Source organism: Medicago sativa, chromosome 4 (assembly GCF_051527215.1).
Source record: "Medicago sativa cultivar Bolivia chromosome 4, Bolivia_mono, whole genome shotgun sequence".
NCBI lineage: Eukaryota > Viridiplantae > Streptophyta > Magnoliopsida > Fabales > Fabaceae > Medicago > Medicago sativa.
The window spans coordinates 8,854,864-8,877,326 of record NC_140752.1 but is presented as its reverse complement, the minus strand read 5'-3'; the positions used below and the strand labels follow the sequence as shown (position 1 = coordinate 8,877,326).

At 33.9% G+C, this 22,463-nt stretch overlaps 3 protein-coding genes across 4 annotated transcripts; 2 read left to right on the top strand and 1 right to left on the bottom strand.

The window, feature by feature from the left end:
• Positions 1–1,957: 1,957 nt before the first annotated feature.
• Positions 1,958–5,820, top strand: LOC146926054 (uncharacterized). Its single transcript, XM_085758461.1, has 3 exons — positions 1,958–3,071; positions 3,735–4,771; positions 5,401–5,820. Exons 1-3 carry the CDS (start codon positions 2,405–2,407, stop codon positions 5,458–5,460), a joined length of 1,764 nt encoding a protein of 587 aa, XP_085614587.1. The 5' UTR covers positions 1,958–2,404; the 3' UTR covers positions 5,461–5,820.
• A 949-nt stretch (positions 5,821–6,769) lies between these two features.
• On the top strand, positions 6,770–8,858 carry LOC146926053 (uncharacterized). The gene is made up of 2 exons (XM_085758462.1): positions 6,770–7,573; positions 8,063–8,858. The coding sequence occupies exons 1-2, from the start codon at positions 6,907–6,909 to the stop codon at positions 8,788–8,790; spliced, it is 1,395 nt and encodes a 464-aa protein (XP_085614588.1). The 5' UTR covers positions 6,770–6,906; the 3' UTR covers positions 8,791–8,858.
• Positions 8,859–8,980: 122 nt separating this feature from the next.
• Positions 8,981–11,649, bottom strand: LOC146926052 (root phototropism protein 3-like). 2 transcript variants are annotated; one of them, XM_085758464.1, is made up of 3 exons: positions 10,853–11,649; positions 9,408–9,963; positions 8,981–9,298 (listed from the first exon to the last, which is right to left on the bottom strand). In XM_085758464.1, the coding sequence occupies exons 1-3, from the start codon at positions 11,636–11,638 to the stop codon at positions 9,291–9,293; spliced, it is 1,350 nt and encodes a 449-aa protein (XP_085614590.1). In that variant the 5' UTR covers positions 11,639–11,649; the 3' UTR covers positions 8,981–9,290. The 2 variants fall into 2 exon arrangements, with proteins under 2 accessions (XP_085614590.1, XP_085614589.1); XM_085758463.1 differs by lacking the exon at positions 8,981–9,298 and having other exon boundaries at positions 9,316–9,963.
• Positions 11,650–22,463: the final 10,814 nt, after the last annotated feature.

The window sequence follows — 22,463 nt, the reverse complement described above, 5'->3', positions numbered from 1 at the left end:
GTTTAGTCACCTTTTTGTCAAGTTTTTGCTACTTTGTTTAACATTCCTTTTGATTGTAATTTTCATGCTATTATACCTTATTCTAATAACCATTTCATTTCATGTTTCATTCATTCATAAGCATTCCTCATCCTACTTCATTTCTATAGCTTCAAAGACTTAGTATGTAAAAGCTTAGGAATTCTTGTATTTTACTTTCATGCCATTTAATTCTTGCAAGACCATAGAATGTATCTAGGCCAATGATGTAATATGGACTATGGACTCTAATAATGTACACCGACACAAGCACCGACACATGCACACACATCACTTTAGGTATATGGCTAGAATATGCATGTTTGGATGTATGTTTAGGATTGTATGTTTAGATGAATGCCTAGGATTTACACTTAGAAAAATCATTTTCCAAAAAATGTGAACAACATCACTCAAATATTTTTCTAAATAAACCTTGGGATCCAAAATCCCATTGAATTTTCCTTTTCTTTTCTTAAACAAAAACCTTAATGAATTTTAATCATACTTAGACTTCTTTTGCAAACTAACTAATTCCACCTCACCTTTTCTAAATCTCATGCCCTTGAGGCCTCTTTCTATTCTTCAAAATTCCAATTTTCAAACTTAAAATCAACCAACAAAAACAAAAAACATTTTTTTGGAAGAGAACTACAGTGGATTTGATCCCTTAAACGGGTACGTAGGCAAGGAACAAATTTCCTTCAATTCAAATAAAATAAAAATTCAAACACATTCTTCTCCCTCCAATTCTCCACTTAGAATACTCTTAGGCTTAATATCATCTTTCAAATTAGCATTTAAAAATAAAGCGCGCGCGTAGAAAGTAAAGACGGTTCCTATAGGATACTATAGTCGTTATGGGTGCCTAACACCTTCCCGTAGCGAAAACAACTCCCGGACCTCGATTATCAAGGGTTTTGCTTACTTTTTCCCTTCCCAAGAAAAAATAAGATATCACCGGTTAAAAAGGTTCAAACGTAATCAATGTTTGACACCCGAAAACCAAGATAAAACATTGGAGTACTTATTTCTCTACATAACAATGCTCAAAGTATGAAGCTGACATATCCATAACTCTTGTGATGAATGAGAAAAGTAAAGTTTCAATACCCACTTTAAAGCATTAGAATCATGAGTCATGAATTGTAAAGATTTCAAATTCCAAATTAACTTGCCTCATCAAAAGCTTAAAAAATATCAATGCTTGGTTGGTGAACACACAACAGTTCTCCCTTGTCTACTGTGTTTCTAACAGTTCGCATCACAATAGCAGCGGCTCTAGCATCAAGGCCTGATGTTGGTTCATCATGAAGATGATTGAAGGGTTAGCAACCAATTCCACAGCAATAGAAAGCTTAAAATCAAAAAATTCTAGAAAAACACCATTCCGGATTATAAAATCCGGAAAGCTCCGAGGGTAATTTTGAAAAAAAATAGGGCGCGCGAGGAAATGCATAGGGTGGGAAAAGTAGTACTCTTAAATTAATTAGAGATAGGATTTAATTAGGGTATGTATCACTATTATACAACTTATTTTTAATTATTTAAAAAACTTATTTTTAATAATTTAAAAATATATAACTATCCACATAATAAAATTTATTATTTTAACAAAAATTAATAAAACATAAATGATATATGTACAATAAATATTTTTTACATTAATTATAACATATTAATTAAATTCATAATAATAAATTATGAATTACTATATAACAAATAATTTAATATGAATGCATCATTCATGTAAAACAAGTTATATACATGCATCCAAAACCATTTTACTACATAATTTTTTTTTTGGTTGGAAGAAAATATATAGAAACTAGAAATTATATGTATAAAAATTGGTAATAATAAATGAAGTATTAATGTAATAATGTCTTTTGAGGGTTGGGGGATAATGTATAGCTTTAACAGCACATGTCATCATGTCAATCTGAATATTCTTCTTCATACACAATCATTTCAATTCCATCACTGTTCTTCTTCTTGTTTTTCATCTCACACCCTTTTTCCCTTCAAAGCATGTTACTAAGTTTCTGTTGTATTTTTGTTTTCTTCTTCAAATTGTTCTATCACCTACTTTGATCTAAATCTTTGTTTTTTTCCTTTTGTTCTATTCAATACACTTTTTTCTTCTGCAAAATTTTGTTTTTACTAGAAATTTTGTCATATTAAGTCAAAAAGTTTAGTTTTTTCTTGTTGGGTCATGTTTGTTTTGAGTTCTTTCTCTTCAATTCATTGTTGATTGAGGATTATGTGAAACTAAAAAAGTTCAGTTTTTGCTTGTTGGGTTGTGTTTGTTTTGAGTTCATTCTTTTCAATTCATTGTTGAGACTTGATAGTATGCATGTTGAGATTTTGAGCTCTTTATAGGAAAATGGCTATAGAGGAAATTCATTCATGGAGTTTAGGAGAAATTATTGGATCCTATATTGACCTTTTTATAGCTTATGTTTTGTTATGTGGATCAATTATTGCATTTTTTGCTTTTAAATTGTTTAGGTTTTTTGGACTTGTTTTTCCTTGTCCTTGCAAGGGAATTTTAGGGTATAGGAATAGAGATTTTTGTTTACATAAGATATTGTTTGAGTTGCCTTTAAGGAAGATATGTTCCGTTCAAGTAATGGCGGCGAAGAGGTTTCCGTTTGATTTGGTTTGGGTGAAGAAAGGTCATTCTTTAGATAATTCCAATGACAGCAACATTGTTGTTGATGTTAAAGAAAAAACCTGTGATAATAGGATTGTTGAATTGGAAGATGAGAGTTCGTGTTCAGGTCCACGTTTGCTTTCGTTAGTAGACAGGGACAGCGGATATGATGCTAAGGGGAAGAGGGTTTTGAGTTTGAAACGTAGGTCAGGAACTCGGCGGAGGAAGAGGGGGAGTTATGATTATGGAAAAATGGATTCGGTTATTCGTTGTGATAGTTTCCAGTCTGATGTTGCATTCAGTCCTTGCTTGCCTTGTGATGGAAGCAGCAGTATGATTGAAGATAGATTCAGTCAGAGCATAAATCCTGCTTCAGGGAAAGAAGTTAGTGTGCACTGTAAGTGAAAAATCACCCACTTAGTTATCATTCTTTCAATGATTTTAATAAAATCCTTTTTTGTTCATCGTATCAATTTGCTGTCTTCGTATGTATGCTATATTATACTAGCTAGCTTGCATACATTACTGTATTCTGTATTTTTGCATACTGCAAAGCTCAACAAGTTGTGATTATACCGGTAAATGATTCCTAGATTTTGAAGGGGTCACAAGTTGTTAGAATTGATAGAGAGCAGCATTGTTAAATAGTGGTGCAATAGCGGATTAAAACAATTCACTATTGTTCTGAGATACGCTATTTAGTCCAAAATGGTGTCAAATATTACACTATTTAGCTCTGTTGAGTACCAAAATTTAAACAAACCGCTATTTTATGTGAAATGCGATTGATAACACCGATAGAGAGTGAGAAGGAAAAAATTGAATTTGGATTTTGACAAATGCAGTTTCTGATTTATTTACTCAGAAAAATTGAACTAATAACTGAACTAACAGTATAACAGAACTATAGCATAGCTAAAGCCTAAAACTTTAGTGCAAATTGAATATCATTTTCTTATAAAACTGTTTTATATTTCTAAATACTATTGTTATTTTATGAATACCGGATATTATCTGCCTTTAGTTTTAACTTGGTTATTTTTTCTTTCTTATTATTTAGACGATGAAGATCACCGGACTTGTCATGATTTGGACGAAAAAACCTGTCACAGTTATGAATTTAATGCATCAACGGTTGAAAGTCCAGGACAAGGAATATATTCGAGTACTACACAAGAAAATGTTGAGATTGTTGGAAATGAAGACAACTTTATAACGATGTATGAAAATGCACTTGAAGAAGAGAATGCTGCTTATGCTGCTCTTTATCTAGAGCTGGAGAAGGAGAGAGCTGCAGCTGCTACTGCCGCTGACGAAGCCATGGCTATGATATCGCGTCTGCAAGAGGAGAAAGCGTCAATGGAAATGGAAATGAGACAATACGAGAGGTTAATTGAAGAAAGAGTTTCTTATGATGAAGAAGAGATGAATATTATGCAAGAGATTCTTATAAGAAGGGAAAAGGAGAATATCTTTTTAGAAAAGGAACTTGAAAGTTATAGGCAAATGAGTTTGACAGAAAGTTGCGAGTTGCATTCAAAGTCAGCAGAGGTGCGGCTTAGTGAATGGAAACGAAGGTCGCCACTTTCATTTGAAACATATGATGATCCATCGCAGACAGAAAGCACTTTGCCTAATGTTAAGCAAGATTGTACCAATAATACAGAACATGAAGAGTTGGATAAAAACACTGAATACAAGGATCGAGCATGTGATGATCTGCATAGCTCCTTTTATGATACTGAGTCTGATGTTCTTGATGTCCATGTTATTGATGACGGTCCATGTGCAAGCAAGACCGAATATGACAACAATGTTGATGGCTCGAAATGCAAATCTCTGCCTTTTGATTCTGAAAGTGATTCTTCGTGTTTAGTTCATAATGAAAGGGTAAGGATTGATAATGAGATTGAAGTTCTTGGAGAAAGGCTGAAGATGGTGAAACATGAAAAAGAAAAAATGACCATGCTTTCAGAGAAAGGAGAAAATGATAAAGGTCAGTTGAAGCTTTTGGATGAGATAGCAAACCGTCTTCAGAAAATTAAACAATTAAGGAATCCCGCACGTGGCGCATCGTTGCCCCCTCCATGGACTAAGGTATAGCTTCCAATTTGTTTTCTATCTCCATTTAAATTTTCATCACGAACGTGTTCGTTTATAGAGGCATGTATGTGGTGAGTTTTAGTTATGTGCAAACATTCATGCGATGATCGGATCTATAATTATTTCTAGGATGTTTTAATGCTTCTGTCATGTTAGAAGAACAACAAATATGTGTGAGTTTGACACGAATCTACAAGTACTAATTCTGTTTGAGTACAAATTCTGGTAAAACCTGTCTTGACAGTAGAGCTTTCTAGAAAGTTAATAATTTCAATTTCTTTTCAGCTTAGCTTCTTTGTGCATCTATATTTCATAGCATTATGTTTATACATGTTTCCTATAATTCTGTCTGTCTTTCTGGGCACAATACTATCAGCAGTCTCTTTGTATTGATTTATTTGAGTTTATCTATTGACATAAAAACTTGTGAGATTGTTTGCGAGAGTTATGAAAGCAACTTATGACATGTCCATAAGCTGTTTTCAGCTTATATCCATAAACACTTATATGATAAGTATATATGCCATAAGTGTTTAATTGAGATGTTTACCCAAATAAGGCATAATTTCTGCTATATTGCTTGATGACCATCGCTAATCTTAAATGACCAATTTTTTTCCCAGGTAAGGGAGAGGAAAAGAGGCTGCCAAAGTGTGTCTTGGGAGACAAGTGAAAGCTGCTAAATCATGTAGTTTTTTAATTGTAATGAGGTTTGTGCCTTTGTCTTCATAGCCAAGCATCCTTGGCAACTTGTAAATGCCATGGCAAATACCTCTTGTAGCCTCTAGAATTCATCACTCCTTCCTTAGCCTTGTTGTATGTTTGAGAACAATTTTAGTATTGTAAATAAACGTGTCAGCATAGTCAACTAGTCTCACTTTGTTGCTTTTGCCTTTTTGTTGAAAAGCATGAAAGGAATGGGTGTTCAATACCCCACCTAACTCACAAGTATATTGTATGTTAAGCTAAAATTATAATTTGCAACTACTATTGTGTGTGTGTAAATGTATGATTATAACTCACAAGTGATCATTTTTGTCTTATTTTTACTCAAACAATGTCAAGCCATTTCATTCATAATAAGTTGTATACAATTTGGAATACAAAAAAAGTAATACAAGGAGTGTAATAGATAGATGCTCTAGCTAGTTAAGGTTTGAGCACTACCATTTATAGTTGTATAGTTATACAAACGAATGAGATTTTTCATTCTCTGATAATGTAGTCATATTTTTGGCAATTGAATTTATACATGTGCACGTCCTCGTCTACCTGTTTACATTTCTAATAAAAATAACCCATTGTAGACCAAGAGATATTAAAGCATCAACAATAGAGAACTCTATTTTTGGGTACTTAAGTGGATTTCATGTCTACACATCACCGATTTTTTGAAGAGGTGTGTACACATCACTAATAGTACTTAATAAACACTCAATCCCTCCAACACGTCATAAAAATTTACAAAATGTGTCTAACGAAATCTATTAATAACTATTGTAAAAGTGAGTTCCGCCGCGAAGAGAGTTTAATAAAGCACCTCTTCTCTATCAGTATCATTTATGTTTCTCCCGAACGAAGTTACCTATTTAGCAATAAAACTTAACAAGCCAACATATGCTCTTAGCCAAAGCATAGCTCCAAAGAGGCTCCAAGCCTCAAACTCTAATGGAGACATCTTGGACTGACCAGGTATAAAGAAATTAAATTTCAAAAATAGCATGTTATCTTGTACTATTTTTTAGTTCAATTTACCCATGTTTTGGAGTATGCTGACCAAAACATAGTACACTAGTGTCTATCTGGTCAGAGGGAGGAATATGTAGCTTTTGATAAAATGATGTTATTAGAAAAATGATTTGTCTGTTAGTGTTCACAATTATTTAGAACAATTGAATGTTATTACTTAAAACGTGTGTATATTCTTTTTGAAAAAGAAATATGTGTGGTATATTTAAATCTCAATAATATTTAAAAACTCTGCCATGTGCATCACAGCATCTTTATTCATTGTTCAGTCCAAATAAAACATCTTTATTTGTTTATATTTGATCACAACATACATACTCTTCAATTCCTTGTTGAAAGAGTATGTATGCATGTTGAGATTGTGAGCTTTTTATTGAAAAATGGCCTTGGAGAAAATTCATTTTTGGAGTTTAGGAGGAATTGTTGGATCCTTTATTGACCTTTTCCTAGCTTATATATTGCTGTGTGTATCAACTATTACTTTCTTTGCTTCCAAACTGTTTAGGGTTTTTGGACTTCATTTGCCTTGTCCTTGCAAAGGGATTTTTGGTTACAGGAATAGAAATTTATGTTTTCATGAGATATTATTTGAATGGCCTTTAAAGAAGGTATGTTCCATTCAAGTAATGGCGGCGAAGAGGTTTCCGTTTGATCTTGTTTGGGTGAAGAAGGGTCATTCTTTAGACAATACCAATGACAAAATGATTGTTAATGAGAAAACATGTGTTAATAATAATGGGATTGTTGAATTGGAAGATGAGAATTCGTGTTCAGGTCCGCGTTTGCTTTCGTTAGTAGACATTGAAAGTGGATATGATGCTAAGGGAAAGAGATTTATGAGTTTGAAACGTAGGTCTGGAATTCGGCGGAGGAAGAGAGGTAGCTATGATTATGGAAAGAACGATTCGGTCATTCCCTGTGATACTTTTCATTCTGACGTGGTTGCGTTCAGTTCTTGCTTGCCTTGTGATGGAAGCAACAATAGTATTGAAGATAGATCCAGTCAGAGCATAAATCCTTCTTCAGGGAAAGAAGTTAGTGTTAACTGTAAGTGACAAATCTTCAACATAGTTATCATTCTTTCGATGATTTTGATTATAAAAGTCTTCCTAGTTCATAGTGTTCATCATGTGCATTTGCGTCTTCATATTTATGCTACAGTATACTATCTCATGTTATTTTACTAGTATTCAGAACCCGTGTTGCAAACGATTTACATTTTGTTTCGTTCAATTATTAAGCAACAACGACGTTTGACAAGAAAATCATACAACATCAACCATGTTTTACAACTTGTTTCGAAGGTGTCACAAAGTTGTTAGAATTGACAGCGTTACAAATTCATTTTTTCCCCCCATAGTTCTGTAGTTGAGTAATAATAAACTAAGTTATAGTTGCTTAGCTAGTTCTAGCACATGTTGAATGTCATTTTCTTATAGAAAACTGTTTTATATCTATATATTTTGTTACTGTTATGCATACTGGATATGAGCTTTTAGTTTTAACGTGTTTACTTTTCTTCATCCAATTATTTAGACGATGAAGATGACCAAACTTTCCATGATTTGGACGAAAAAAGCTGTCACAGTTATGAATTTAATGCATCAACGGTTGATAGTCCAGGACAAGGAATATATTCACCCACTTTGGAATTACACGACATGAGTACTACTGCAAAAGACAATGTCCAAGTTGTTGGAAATGAAGACATCGGCATCAAGATGTTGGAAAATGCGATCGAAGAAGAGAAGTCTGCTTATGCTGCTCTTTATCTAGAGTTAGAGAAGGAGATAACTGCAGCTGCTACTGCTGCTGATGACGCCATGGCTATGATATTGCGTCTGCAAGAGGAGAAAGCGTCAATGGAAATAGAAATGAGACAATACGAGAGGTTAATTGAAGAAAGAGCTGCTTATGATGAAGAAGAAATGAATATTATGCAAGAGATTCTTATAAGAAGGGAAAAGGAGATTCTCTTTTTGGAAAAGGAACTTGAAAGTTATAGGCCGTCACTTTCATTTGAAACATGTGATGATACATCACAAACAGAAAGCATCGTATCGAATGTGAAGAAAGATTGTGCTGATGCAGACCATGGAGAAGAGGTGGAGGAAAATAGTCAACACAAGGATCGAGAGTGCAATGATATGCATAGATCCTTTTATGATACCGAGTCCGATGTTCTTGATGTCCATGTTATTGATGACAACATTGAACTCGCAAGTTGTCCAGGTGCAAACTCAAAATGCAAATCTTTGTCTTGATTCCGAATGTGATTCTTCGTGTTTGTATTGATTTATTTGATCTTATCTATTTTCATAAGTATTTGTGAGACTGGAGACATTATATACGTTTTTCATTATTTTCTACTGTATTTTATTAAGAAAAAAAATATACTCAACTCTCCTCAAAGATATTTAAACTATACTCTCTTTTCTCTTTTTATATCAAAACTTACCAACAAACAAACTTATTAACTACATTAATTTATTGAGTTTATTCCAAATACAAGAGTTTGGCATATTATTCCTCACAAGACTAACACCAACAAACAAACTTATTAACTACATTAATTTAATTAATTTGCTTAATATAACAAACACAAAACTATAAACTAATTGAACCATGCTATGCAACCTTCACTTCACTTCATCGTTTTAAATTGCGGTCTGCAGCTGCAATTGTAGCAACGACGTAAACACTTCACAGGTCTGATCCACAACATCATTGTAATTCGTAACTGCAATTATGGTCGCATTTGTCCTCAATTTCCTGCAATATCAAGGATCGCGATTCAGCCGTAAGTGTAACCAGCCACCGCAATTTAAAACCATATTTTATTTTCAAGACATAGATTTCCTCCACCTATTAGGAGTCCTACCTTTGACATTCACCAACCTAGTTTTCATATCAGAAGTAGTAGCAGGTGTCTGTCTTCCAAACTCAGCCTGATCATCTCCATCAACACCTTCTCCTCTTCTCTCCATAACACTCTCTCCTTTACCAAAACCATGCACACCAAACCTCTTACTCCACTTAAAAAACCCTTTCTTCTTCTCAACCATTCTCTCCATCTGAACTTGCATTGCATTACACTGACTTTGCAGCCTATGAACATCTTCCCTTAGCTTCTTTATCTCTATCTGTTGAGCATTCATTTCGCGCTTTGATAAACATCGTGCTGTCGGAACTGCTTCTAGTCCGAATCCATTTGTTGGACTTCTTGTGATGCTCATTATGGATCCACTCCAATCCATGTTGTGATTGATATTGTGTCTGTTGAGCTTTGTTTGCTCTGAGAGAAGGACTTGTATTACTGCTCTTACCGGGAATCGTTCGTTTTGTGCTGCATGAAGTGATGCTTCTTGTGTTAGTTTCCTGCAATCTATTAGTCTGCATAGACCCTTTCTTTCTTGCTTTGATACACTTGGATGTGCCTGTTACACAAAAAGACACAGTTAGTGTCTTCTATAATTAATACTAGTGTTCTATAATCTTGACCGTCGATGAAGATTAGATAGCTGAGACTCGGAGCTTTTTATTTTTCAAAGTCACATTATGAGTCATCTGATCTCTAATCAACAACTTAGATCAACTGAGTACAATGATTGTAGAAATTATTTATTGAGTAAATTTTGGTCCAACTTCTATAAGGTGTCTAACTTAATGTGTTAATCAAGTGCTTATTAATGGAGAAAAATACTGAAGACATTTTTAAAATTATTGTCCTTTTTATTTTGCATATTTTTTCTTTTCAATGAAACAGTTACAACACTTTTCCCATGCATGAGTATGTGGACTAGAAAAAAGCCACATGTAGATTACAAGCTTATCCTAAAGTGTCCCCATATCAAGGGATTTTATATCAACTCACTTTTTTCTCTGTTCAAATCCCTATTCCTGTTTGTTTGAATATTCTTATGCTGGTGACAACACATGAAACAGTTTCCAGGAAATCCAAAAAGCCTATTTTTGGTTTCCAAAGAGATTCTAATCTCCTTGGTACTATAAGTGTCAAAGACAAAAATTAAACTTAAGAGCACTTTTAAAAGTTATTTTGCCAAACACATAAATACAAGGATTAAGGTGCCTATAGATGTCCTTAAGAGAGTTTAAATCTCCTCGGAGACAGTTGTAAAATGACCATTAAGCTATAGCCTAGCTAGTAGTATGAGTCGAGATGTTGAAGGATTATTAAGAAGGATGTCTAAGGTTCGATTACCGCTGCTAACTAATTCCCTCTACCCCTGAGAAATTAACCACTAATATTTTCATATATAAAACAACAAAATAAAAATTGAAACATCAAAGATAAAGAAAACATACTTTTAGGTAAGTATCAATGGCTCTATACAAACCATCATCAGTAGCTCTAGCATGACTTGGAAGAGCACCAGCAAGAGTAACAAACTCATCCAACCTCAAATTAGCATCAACAGCAGCTTCACAAAGGTAAGAATCAACCAACTTAGCAACCTTAACCAAAGCAGCACCACTTTTAGCACCTTCATTATCCAAACTAACAAACCTCTTAACAAGCCTAATAACAAGCTCAAAATCCAAAAGAGTCCCACAAGTGTGACTAAAAGAAGGAATAACAAGTTCTTTCAAACAAGCTTGATCTAACTGCCATGAAATTCTCTTCTCTAGCTCTTGTCTATAGCTTCCATCAACACCAACCATGTTGGCTGTTCTCAATAGCCTAAGGAGAAAGTTACATGGAATTGAATCTTTCTCTGGTGGTAGAACATTAACTAAGGTTTCTACAAAGAACCTTTTCTTCATCCATGATGTTGTTACACTCTCAGGTGATTCTTCAAATTGTGTTATACCCTTTTCGGCTACGTCAGGGAGCCATTTGGATGCATAGTGTGTGATTATGGAACCGATTAAGTCGGCTCGAACACCTTTTGCTTTGATACCAGAAAGTGTTTTCACAAAGTAGTCCATGTCTAGGATGCATGCGTCGTCGAACCAGCATTCTGAGGAGAAGTTTGATGGTGATTTTGGTTGAATATTTGTTTGTTCTGTGTTGGTTTGGTTCTTCATTTCTGTAAGTAGCTCAAATAATGTAGTGGAACAATTGGTTTGTGTTGTATCTGTTTTAGACATGTTTGTATTATAAAGTATGCTACAAAAGTTACATATTTATACGAGTTAAAAAGTATTTTTTTGGTTTCACTTTTTTTTAGATGAGTTTCATTACGGAGTAGAATTGATTTCGACATATTTTTAAGTTATCAAGTAAAATTGATTTTGCTTCCGATTCAGTGTTTTTACCAATACATTTAATTTTTTTGCCTGAGTTTATTTTTCAATCCACTTTTACATGATTGTATTGTATATAAATCATTTTACATTCAAATCACTTTAACCTTAATCAATTCATCCAAAATCATATTCATTCAGTTATACTTCACTGTGTAGATATTTGTTGCGATATTTTAGGAAGTGATAAATCTTAGTGTAGCAAGTGATTTGCGAGTAAAAGTTTCACATTTGATGAAAAAAATTGATGTTTAGCAATATATATGTGAGAGGATTCATATACTCAATCTATTAAGGTTTTGGATTTAGATACGATGTCTAACTAGATTGTTGACCCGTGTTGTCGCACTTATGTGGTTGCTCAAATTCTAATGTCATGATTCTCCGGACCTCTTCATGACCCAACAATAAAACAAAGTTATATCACGATCAAATGTAATTTGATGATTGCGTAAATATGTTTTACACCATCATTGTATAGTCATAAAACTTTCTTTTATCATTAAAGAAATGATATGAAGTATGAACGCTCTCTTTTCAACACTATCTATAACTTTCACTCTCTGATTGAATGAAACTCATGTAGATCTCACAATTTTATGTTTTACGTGGTATCCATTTCCAAAGTGTGAGACCTACGTGAGTTTCACCTAATAAAAAAGTGCGTGTTAGAGAGAGAACGTCTATAACACTCATCTTAATGCATAGAGAAGATTTTATTCTTTTGACATTGAGGAATGAGATTTTATTATTGAAGCTAGGAATGAAGAGCATGGATAAGGTATGTTGTTGAGAAAGGAAAATGACCACTCATACAAAACTGTATTCATTCCCTATAACAGACAACATACCATATTTTTCTCATATCTTCCTATGGCATTGCACTATATGGAGAACAAAATTAATTATTGCACCCTTAAACTTGAAAGCAACATGAAACAGACATCTTTGGTCATTCCCTATCTCATGTGTTGCGTAAGGAATTTTGATTTTGTTCCATTTATTATATTTGCAGAATGCTATTACTTATAAGGAATCCAATAAGGATAATAAACTAAGGGACAGTGGAAATTTGTTTGTTTTCTTTATAGGACCATGCTATATATTACATATGCTTGTGATATTGGGACTGTGACTTTGGTTTTGGAAGAAAATGAAGGCCTTACAATACTCCACATGATGATGGAAGATACAAGTAGACACATGAAGAAATCAAACACTTGCTTGTCAAAAGATATTTCACCTTGGAAGGGTTATTTGGTTCTTTTGTGTTTTTACTATTTTTTATAAATATCAATGTTTTAAAAACTAAACCAAATGGTTAAACCAACTGACTGTGAACCGACATTGTATACAATTCGATTATTTAAGTGGTTCAATTGTGGTTTCGTCCCGGTTTATACGGGTTTAACGAGTTGAATCATGGTTTGAAGATCTCGTCGATGAATCTTTAATTCAATTTTAAAAACGTTGATAAATATTTATAGCTAAAGCAGAAAACTATTTTAAATTCAAGCAGGTTTGATTTTCATAAATAATGAAAAATTTATTGTTTTTTTTTTATACTATCTCTTCTTTTAAACAGAAATAAACACCACCTGAAAACTCATACACAGTACACATAAAGGAAAGACCCCGTGTTCAAACTTGAGTAGCCATGAAATTCAGCTTAACAATCTCAACATTGTTGGTTAAGCTAGGCTTATGGACTTTGTTTGATGCTTAAGAAAGGGAGTAAGATTTTCCTCAAAAAAGGAGAATAAAAGGGAGTAAAACATCTCCATAGTTTTTTTTTTTTTAAGAAAAACATATCTCAATAGAACAAAATAAAATAATATCTCAATAGCTTTATAATATGAAAATATCACGAGGTTTATTCCATAGTAATAGTAATACCCTTTTTAACAAAAAAAAATTGGGGTCTTGTCAAAATCAAAACTATTGTGTAAATATATGTTTGTTTTTTTTAAGATGAACACAAAAGTACCAAGTTCAACATGGATTCGTACGAACATCGAAAATAAGTGCTTATTTTTGAAGTTTTCTTATGGTAGATGGGTGAATGGTTACAAAGAGAACTGGACCCTATTTGGATAGACAGTTTAATTAAAGCAAATCACACATGAATATCTGCAGATATTTGGATAAACTCAATCGTCATGTTGGCCACACATTTCCATTTTACGTAAACCCTTTGAAAGAGTCCAATGTAATATCCTCAAAAATAAAAAATGACATGTTTTTTTGAAGGAAAAAGAATGTCAAGTTAAAATCAAAAAATAAACATATAGTATGTGTATGTATCACATCATAAAAATAAAAAACACATCCAAGCTCGTGAACAATTGAGCATCTTTATTTGTCACTTTTGAAGCAAACCCATAATTGGTCCCCCTTCATTTATTATTTGATCATTGTTATGAGTATGTCTGCTAAGCTTATAACTTAATTTTGTTTTTAGGGAAGCATATAACTTAAAAATTGGTTCGTTTCAAAATACAATTATTTGGTAAGCATTTTCTCGCTCAAGACTTTATATCACTTTTTTTTTTCATAAAGGGTTAATTAAGTTTTTGGTCCCTATAAATATCTGCAGTTTTGTTTTTAGTCCCTATAAAAACAAATCACACTTTTTAGTCCCTACAAAATTTTCCGTTAGTGTTTTTAGTCCCTGTTAAATTAAAATTTGTTTAATTATGCTTAAACTTCTAAATTTTTCAAAGATTTTTTACAGACATGTTCGTAACATCGTAAGACACTCTTTTATAAAATCTTTTAATTTTTTAACATGTAATGAATTAAATATAAATTTTTCTAAAAGCCAAATTCTCTAGATTATACTAATGAAAATTTGGACCTAATAATAAAATTTTGAGTTACTTTTTTGAGGAGGAACTTTGTATAATTTTCTAAATAATTATGTCAAAAATTTAAAAGTTTAAGCACAATTAAGCAAATTTTAATTTTACAAGGATTAAAAGTATGTGTTGGTCCCTGTTAAATTAAAATTTGTTTAATTATACTTAAACTTTTATATTTTTAAATGATTTTTAACAGACATGTTAAGAACATTATAATAATCTCTTTTATAAAAAATTAGAATTTTTTAACATGTAATGAATTAAATATAATTTTTTTTAAATGCCAAAAATTCAAGATAAAACTAACGAAAATTTGGACCTAAAAATAAAATTTTGAGCTAAATTATTGCGGCGGAATGTTTTATAATGTTTTAAACAAGTATGTAAGAAATCATTAAAAATTTGAAATTTTAAGCATAATTAAACAAATTTTAATTTAACAGGGACTAAAAACACTAACGGAAAATTTTGTAGGGACTAAAAAGTGTGATTTGTTTTTATAAGGACTAAAAACAAAACCGAAGATATTTATAGGGACCAAAAACTTAATTAACCCTTTCATAAATTTACGATATCTATATCTATATCTATATCTATATCTATATACAATTGAGAATGGTTTACAATGACCAAAATTAAATGCTACACTTCTATTGGCCATCCACATAAACATTTTGCAACGTGGCACCAAAATAGCCACAAAAGTTCCCATCCCGTTACGTATCAGAGCACCTAAGGACACAGTGAGAGATAGCCACTCACGACAGCAATCAACAACTACTTATTATCGATCACCTGCAAGTTACTCACACGAAGAGCAACATTTCCAAGCAGAAGGGGTGAGATTCACAAACAATAATGTTAAGCATATAGTTCAACAATTATATTTAACAACATAAACATCATCAACATATCATAACAATAGTTATGTAGCATCATTATCATCATCATAATCAACTTCATAATCAACATCAATATCAACTTCATAACTCAACTTAACAACTTGACTCGACAATGCAACTTAACTCGACTATGCAACTCTATCATTTTACTCATGCATGTGGTACCATTCTAGGGCATGAGCCCTCGTCGCTATTGAGCAAAAGCTCATAGGGCATGAGCCCTCGTCTTTATTGAGCAAAAGCTCCTAGGGCATGAGCCCTCGTCTTTAAATGAGTATGCATGGACTCAACATCTTACAACTTAGACAACATGAACGTCTTATATGACTCCAATAATTTGGATCAACATCTCACATCTTGTGTAACGCCCGTCTTAATTATTTAATTATCTTGATGAGTTTTAGCATATATTTATATGTGATTTATGAGATTACGTGATTCATATGATTTTTATGTGATTTAAGTGGTTTATATGATTTATGTGAATTAGATGACTTATTTAAGATGTTATGACTTATTTTATTATTTAATAAAATAAGATTTGAAAATAAAATAAATATTGAGATGTGGGGCTGTTTTATAAATTTAGAGAGTTTAGTGGTTAAGAGGAAAATAGAAAGAATAGAAGAGGTGTTATAAATAGAGAAGTTAGGTTTAGAGAAAGACATAACGTACGATCAGTTTTTGGTGAAAAAGGGAGAAAAGTCAAGAGAAGAGGAGAGAACACTGGAGGCTGCCGATTTCATCTGTTATAAGGTAAGGGTGAGTCTAGCATACAATTTTATTAAGTATGTAATTCATATGATTGTATTTAAGAAATTGTAGGATTAGTTTTTGAGAATTTGAGAATTAGGTTAATCAATTGTTGTAGGTTTTAGAGAAGTTGAAATTAGGTTTAATTCAATAAAGATTATAGAAAGTGTATGAATTCTCATGAATTGTTGTGTTTAATTGATGTTTAGGTGGTAGAATAGACATAGATTGAGTTCCCTATTGTTTATGGGTGTTGGGGGATCAGAAATTGGGTTTTTGGGGTGAAAATGGTGTTAAAATTGTAACAGTAGATGAAAAACTCGCCAGAAATTCGCTATCAGCGAAACTCTCTGGAACATTTTCGCTATTAGCTAGAATTTTCGCTATCAGCGAAATTGCCCAGTGACAACATTTTCTGTTTCGCGTTCTTGCGTCTTTTTCATACATTTCTGTTTAGAACTGGCTTTTGGTGTAAACATAGAAGTTGTAGATAATTGAGTTAGCTTTCTAATGACTTTGGAGTGATTCGAAAATGTTTTGTGAATCTTAAGTTATGATAAAAATAGTCCAAGTAGGTCTCGGAAAAACCATTCCCTATTTTGCGTTCTTGCATATTTTTCACCCGTTTCTGTTTTGAATTGGCGTTTGATGTAAACATGAAAGTTGTAGATAATTGAGTTAGATTTCTAAAGGCATTAGTTTGACTTGAAGATGATTTGTATATTTTGAGATATGGTGGAAATAGTCCAAGTGGGTCTTGAGAAAACCTTAACAGAAACTTAGCATAACTAATTCTGAGTTAGTCCAAAACTTATGGTTGGTTCCCAAACTTCAAACTTAAGTATCAGGGGTTTAGTTGAGGTGTTTATGAGCATTTGATCTGTGTTGTGATGAATCTAACTTGGTTTGATATGAATGATATGAATGATGAGTATGTTGTTATAAGATGTTTAAATGTTGTTTATGAATCATATGTGCAATATGTGATATGTATGTGAAATCTATGTGATGTTTGAATGATGTTTTCATTGATATTGTTATATCCCATGATTAATGATTTGATGTTATGTTGTTGTTTACAATTAATGTCATAAGTTGTAAGTGTCGGTCCAAGTTGCAAAGATGTAAGAAGTTGTCCATATTTATGAAGTCTTAAGAGGTGTACACGATGTTTCTAAGTTGTAAGATGTTGATTCCATTTGCATACTCATTAAAGTTGAGGGCTTGATGCCCTGGAGCCATTGCTCAACCACGTTGGGGGCTTGATGCCCTGGAGCTTTTGCTCAATTAAGTTGGGGGCTTGATGCCCTGGAGCCTTTTTACACTCATATGTTGGGGGATTGATGCCCTGATTGGTACCACATGCATTTGCATATTCAAGATGATATAAGAAGATAAGAGTTGCGTAGTCGAGTCGAGTTGCATTTATCGAGTCAAGTGTTAAATTGTCTCATGAAGTTGATGTTGAAGTCGATTAAGAAGTTGTTTATGATGATGATATGATGCTTTAAGTTTAAGTTGGTAAATGATTATGATGCTATGATTATACATAATTGTTATTATGATTTATTGATAATGCTTAAGTTGTTAAATATAATTGATGAATTATATGCTTAATATTATTGTTTGTGAAATCTCACCCCTTCTGCTTGAAAATGTTGCTCTTCGTATGGGTAACTTGCAGGTAACCAAGATTAGTTGCAGTCGTGAGTGGACTCCTCACAAGTGTGTGTCCTTAGGTGCTCTGATACGTAACGGGATGGGAGTTTTGTTATTGTTTCTGTTCCTTACGTATTGTTTTATGAATTTCCATGAATTTTGATGAACCAAGATGTTATGAGATTTTTATGATGAGGCCTGTGTGCCAAGACTATTTTTAAGTTGTTGAAATAATTTCCGCTGTGAAGTTCTAATTAATTTTGTTGCTGAATTTTGAAGGATAAATACTTATTTATTCCATTTTTTGATTTTAAGAAGTGTAGCATTCCGTTTAAGTTGTTAAACTCTGATTTTTATTAAGAAATTTTTACGTTGGGATAACGGGGTGTTACAATTGGTATCAGAGCAGGTCGGTCCGTCTGGCCAAGTAGTTGAGTCGCGTTGTGTCGTTTTACAGTTTTGTAATGTATTTAAGTTGTACTTATTGTTGTTTGTTATGTAGAGAACCAATACCTGGTATGAACTGGTTGGAGTACAACCATGTTCATATTAATTGTTTTAGTAAGTCAGTGTATTTTTCTTCTGCTGAAGAAAGCGGAGTTCTTGTGTACTAAGCAGCTGAAGCAGTTTGCACGTGATGGAATTATGATGTTTTCGTTGATGGCGTCACTGTCTATTGAGAATCAAGCAGTGAGTGATAAGTTGCAAATTGTGTGCGGATTTCCCGAAGATTTCCTGAAGAGATTGTTGTTTGATCTTCCCGGCACATCAGGAAGTGTCTGCCTCCAGAAAGAGAAGTGGAATTTTAGATTGATCTTATTCCGGGTACGAAGCCCGTGTCTATGACTCCTTATCGTATGTCGGCTTCTGAATTGGCTGAGTTGAAGAAACAGTTGGAGGATTTGCTTGATGAGAAGTTTATACGACCGAGTGTTTCACCTTGGGGAGCGCCGGTGTTGCTAGTAAAGAAGAAAGATGGTAGTATGAGGTTGTGCATTGATTACCGACAGTTGAATAAAGTAACTATAAAGAATAGGTATCCACTTCCAAGAATTGACGACCTGATGGATCAGTTAGTGGGTGCACGTGTGTTTAGCAAGATTGACTTGAGATCCGGTTATCACCAGATTAAAGTGAAAGATGAAGATATGCAGAAGACAGCTTTTAGAACCCGTTATGGACATTATGAGTATAAAGTGATGCCTTTCGGTGTTACGAATGTACCTGGTGTGTTTATGGAGTATATGAATCGCATCCTCCATGCATTTTTGGATTGTTTTGTGGTAGTATTCATTGACGATATTTTGATATACTCCAAGTCTGAAGAAGAACATGTTGAGCATTTGAAGATTGTTTTGCAAGTGCTGAAAGAAAAGAAGCTATATGTTAAATTATCAAAATGTGAATTCTGGTTGAAAGAGGTAAGTTTTCTTGGCCATGTTTTTTCTGGTAGTGGTATTGCAGTTGATCCGTCTAAAGTTGAAGCGGTAACACAATGGGAGACCCCTAAGTCAGTTACAGAGATTAGAAGCTTTTTGGGATTGGCTGGTTATTATATAAGATTTATAGAGGGATTTTCTAAGTTGACACTTCCGTTAACGCAGTTGACTTGTAAAGGTAAAGCTTTTGTGTGGGATGTTCAGTGTGAGGATAGTTTTAATGAATTGAAGAAGCGTTTGACGACGGCTCCAATCTTGATATTGCCGAAGTCCGATGAACCTTTTGTGGTGTATTGCGATGCGTCTAAGTTGGGCTTAGGTGGTGTTCTTATGCAAGATGGTAAGGTGGTTGCTTATGCATCAAGACAGTTGAGAATTCATGAACGAAATTATCCTACTCATGATCTTGAATCAGTTGCGGTTGTATTTGTGCTTAAGATTTGGAGACATTACTTGTATGGTTCAAGATTTGAGGTGTTTAGTGATCACAAGAGCTTGAAGTATTTGTTTGATCAGAAGGAATTGAATATGAGACAGCGAAGGTGGCTTGAATTGTTGAAAGATTATGACTTTGGTTTGAATTATCATCCGGGCAAAGCTAATGTTGTTGCAGATGCCTTAAGTAGGAAGACTTTACACATGTCTGCTATGATGGTTAAAGAGTTTGAGTTACTGGAACAGTTTGAGCTTAGTCTGTGAAATGTCACCTCAGAGTGTTAAGCTGGGAATGTTGAAGATTGATAGTGATTTCTTGAAGAGCATTAAGGAAGCGTAAAAAGTGGATGTTAAGTTTGTGGACTTGTTGGTTACTAGTAATCAGACTGAAGATAGTGACTTTAAGGTCGATGATCAAGGTGTGTTGAGATTTCGAGGTAGGATTTGCATCCCTGACAATGATGAGATGAAGAAGATGATTCTTGAAGAGAGTCATAGAAGAAGCTTGAGTATTCATCCGGGAGCTACCAAGATGTATCATGATTTGAAGAAGTTGTTTTGGTGGTCTGGATTGAAACGTGATGTGGCACAGTTTGTGTATTCTTGTTTAGTTTGTCAGAACTCGAAAGTTGAGCATCAGAAACCTGCTGGGTTAATGACACCCTTAGATGTGCCAGAGTGGAAATGGGATAGTATATCCATGGATTTTGTGACGAGTTTGCCGAATACTCCTAAAGGGAATGACGTTATTTGGGTGATTGTTGATAGATTGACGAAGTCGGCTCATTTCATTCCGATTAATATTAGTTTTACTGTGGCTCAATTAGCAGAGATTTATATTCGAGATATAGTGAAGCTGCATGGTGTTCCTTCGAGCATTGTATCAGATAGAGATCCAAGATTTACTTCTAGATTTTGGAAGAGTTTGCAAGAGGCTTCAGGCTCTAAGTTGAGGTTAAGTTCGGCGTATCATCCGCAGACAGATGGTCAGTCGGAAAGAACAATTCAGTCGTTGGAAGACTTGTTGAGAGTTTGTGTACTTGAGCAAGGTGGAACTTGGGATAGTCAGCTACCATTGATAGAATTCACGTACAATAACAGTTACCATTCTAGTATTGGAATGGCACCTTTTGAGGCTTTGTATGGTAGGAGGTGCAGAACTCCGTTGTGTTGATTTGAGTCAGGAGAGAATGTGGTTTTGGGACCAGAAATTGTTCAACAGACTACTGAAAAGGTAAAGATGATCCGAGAAAAGATGAAAGCATCGCAGAGTCGACAAAAGAGTTATCATGATAAGCGTAGGAAATACCTTGAGTTTCAAGAAGGAGATCATGTATTTCTAAGAGTTACTTCCATGACCAGTGTTGGTCGTGCATTGAAGTCAAAGAAGTTGACTCCGAGGTTTATTGGTCTGTATCAGATATCAGAGAGAGTTGGGACGGTGGCTTACCGAGTGGGTTTACCACCACACCTTTCGAATTTGCATGATGTGTTTCATGTGTCGCAACTTCGGAAGTATGTTCCGGATCCATCTCATGTGATCCAAAGTGATGATGTGCAAGTTAGAGATAACCTTACGGTTGAGACCTTACTAGTGAGGATTGAAGGTCGTGAAGTGAAGAAGTTGAGAGGCAAGGAGATACCCCTTGTGAAAGTCGTTTGGGATGGAGCAACTGGTGAAAGCTTGACGTGGGAACTTGAGAGTAAGATGTTGGAGTCTTATCTAGAGTTGTTTGCTTGAGGTATAATTTCGAGGACGAAAATTTTTAAAGTTGGGGAGAGTTGTAACGCCCGTCTTAATTATTTAATTATCTTGATGAGTTTTAGGATATATTTATATGTGATTTATGAGATTACGTGATTCATATGATTTTTATGTGATTTAAGTGGTTTATATGATTTATGTGAATTATATGACTTATTTAAGATGTTATGACTTATTTTATTATTTAATAAAATAAGATTTGAAAATAAAATATATATTGAGATGTGGGGTTGTTTTATAAATTTAGAGAGTTTAGTGGTTAAGAGTGAAGGTGAGAAAAAACACAAGAAGGGGGGTTGAATTGTGTTTTGAAAAATTCTTCGTTTCTCTAAACAACTGAATACACTGATCAGAAGCTAAGTGAGACAGCTTCTGAAGTGATGATCAGAATCTAAATGCAGCGGAATAAAACAGAGAGAGAGAAGAAGAACGACACAAAGCAATTATACTGGTTCCTTCCACAATCCGGAAGTAGTCCAGTCCCCCTTGCACTTCCAAGGAGATTTCACTATGAGTAATATCTGATTACAAATGCTCAAGCACACAAGCAAGAGACTTCCAATGCTCAAGCACACAAGCAAGAGACTTCCAATGCTCAAGCACACAAGCAAGAGACTTCCTTTGCTCAAGAACACAATCAAGAGACTTCCTGCTCAAGCACAACTGCAAGAGACTTCCTAACTAAACAAAATTACACAGAAAATTGTTTAAGGTTGAACACTTGATATACAATCAGAGGTGCTCGCAATACAAATCAGATACAGACTCAATGGACTTAAGAATTTCTAAGATATGACTTTGAGACACAGAAATTCTAAGTGAATGCAGAACAATTTCAGCAGAGGTTTGGTACTT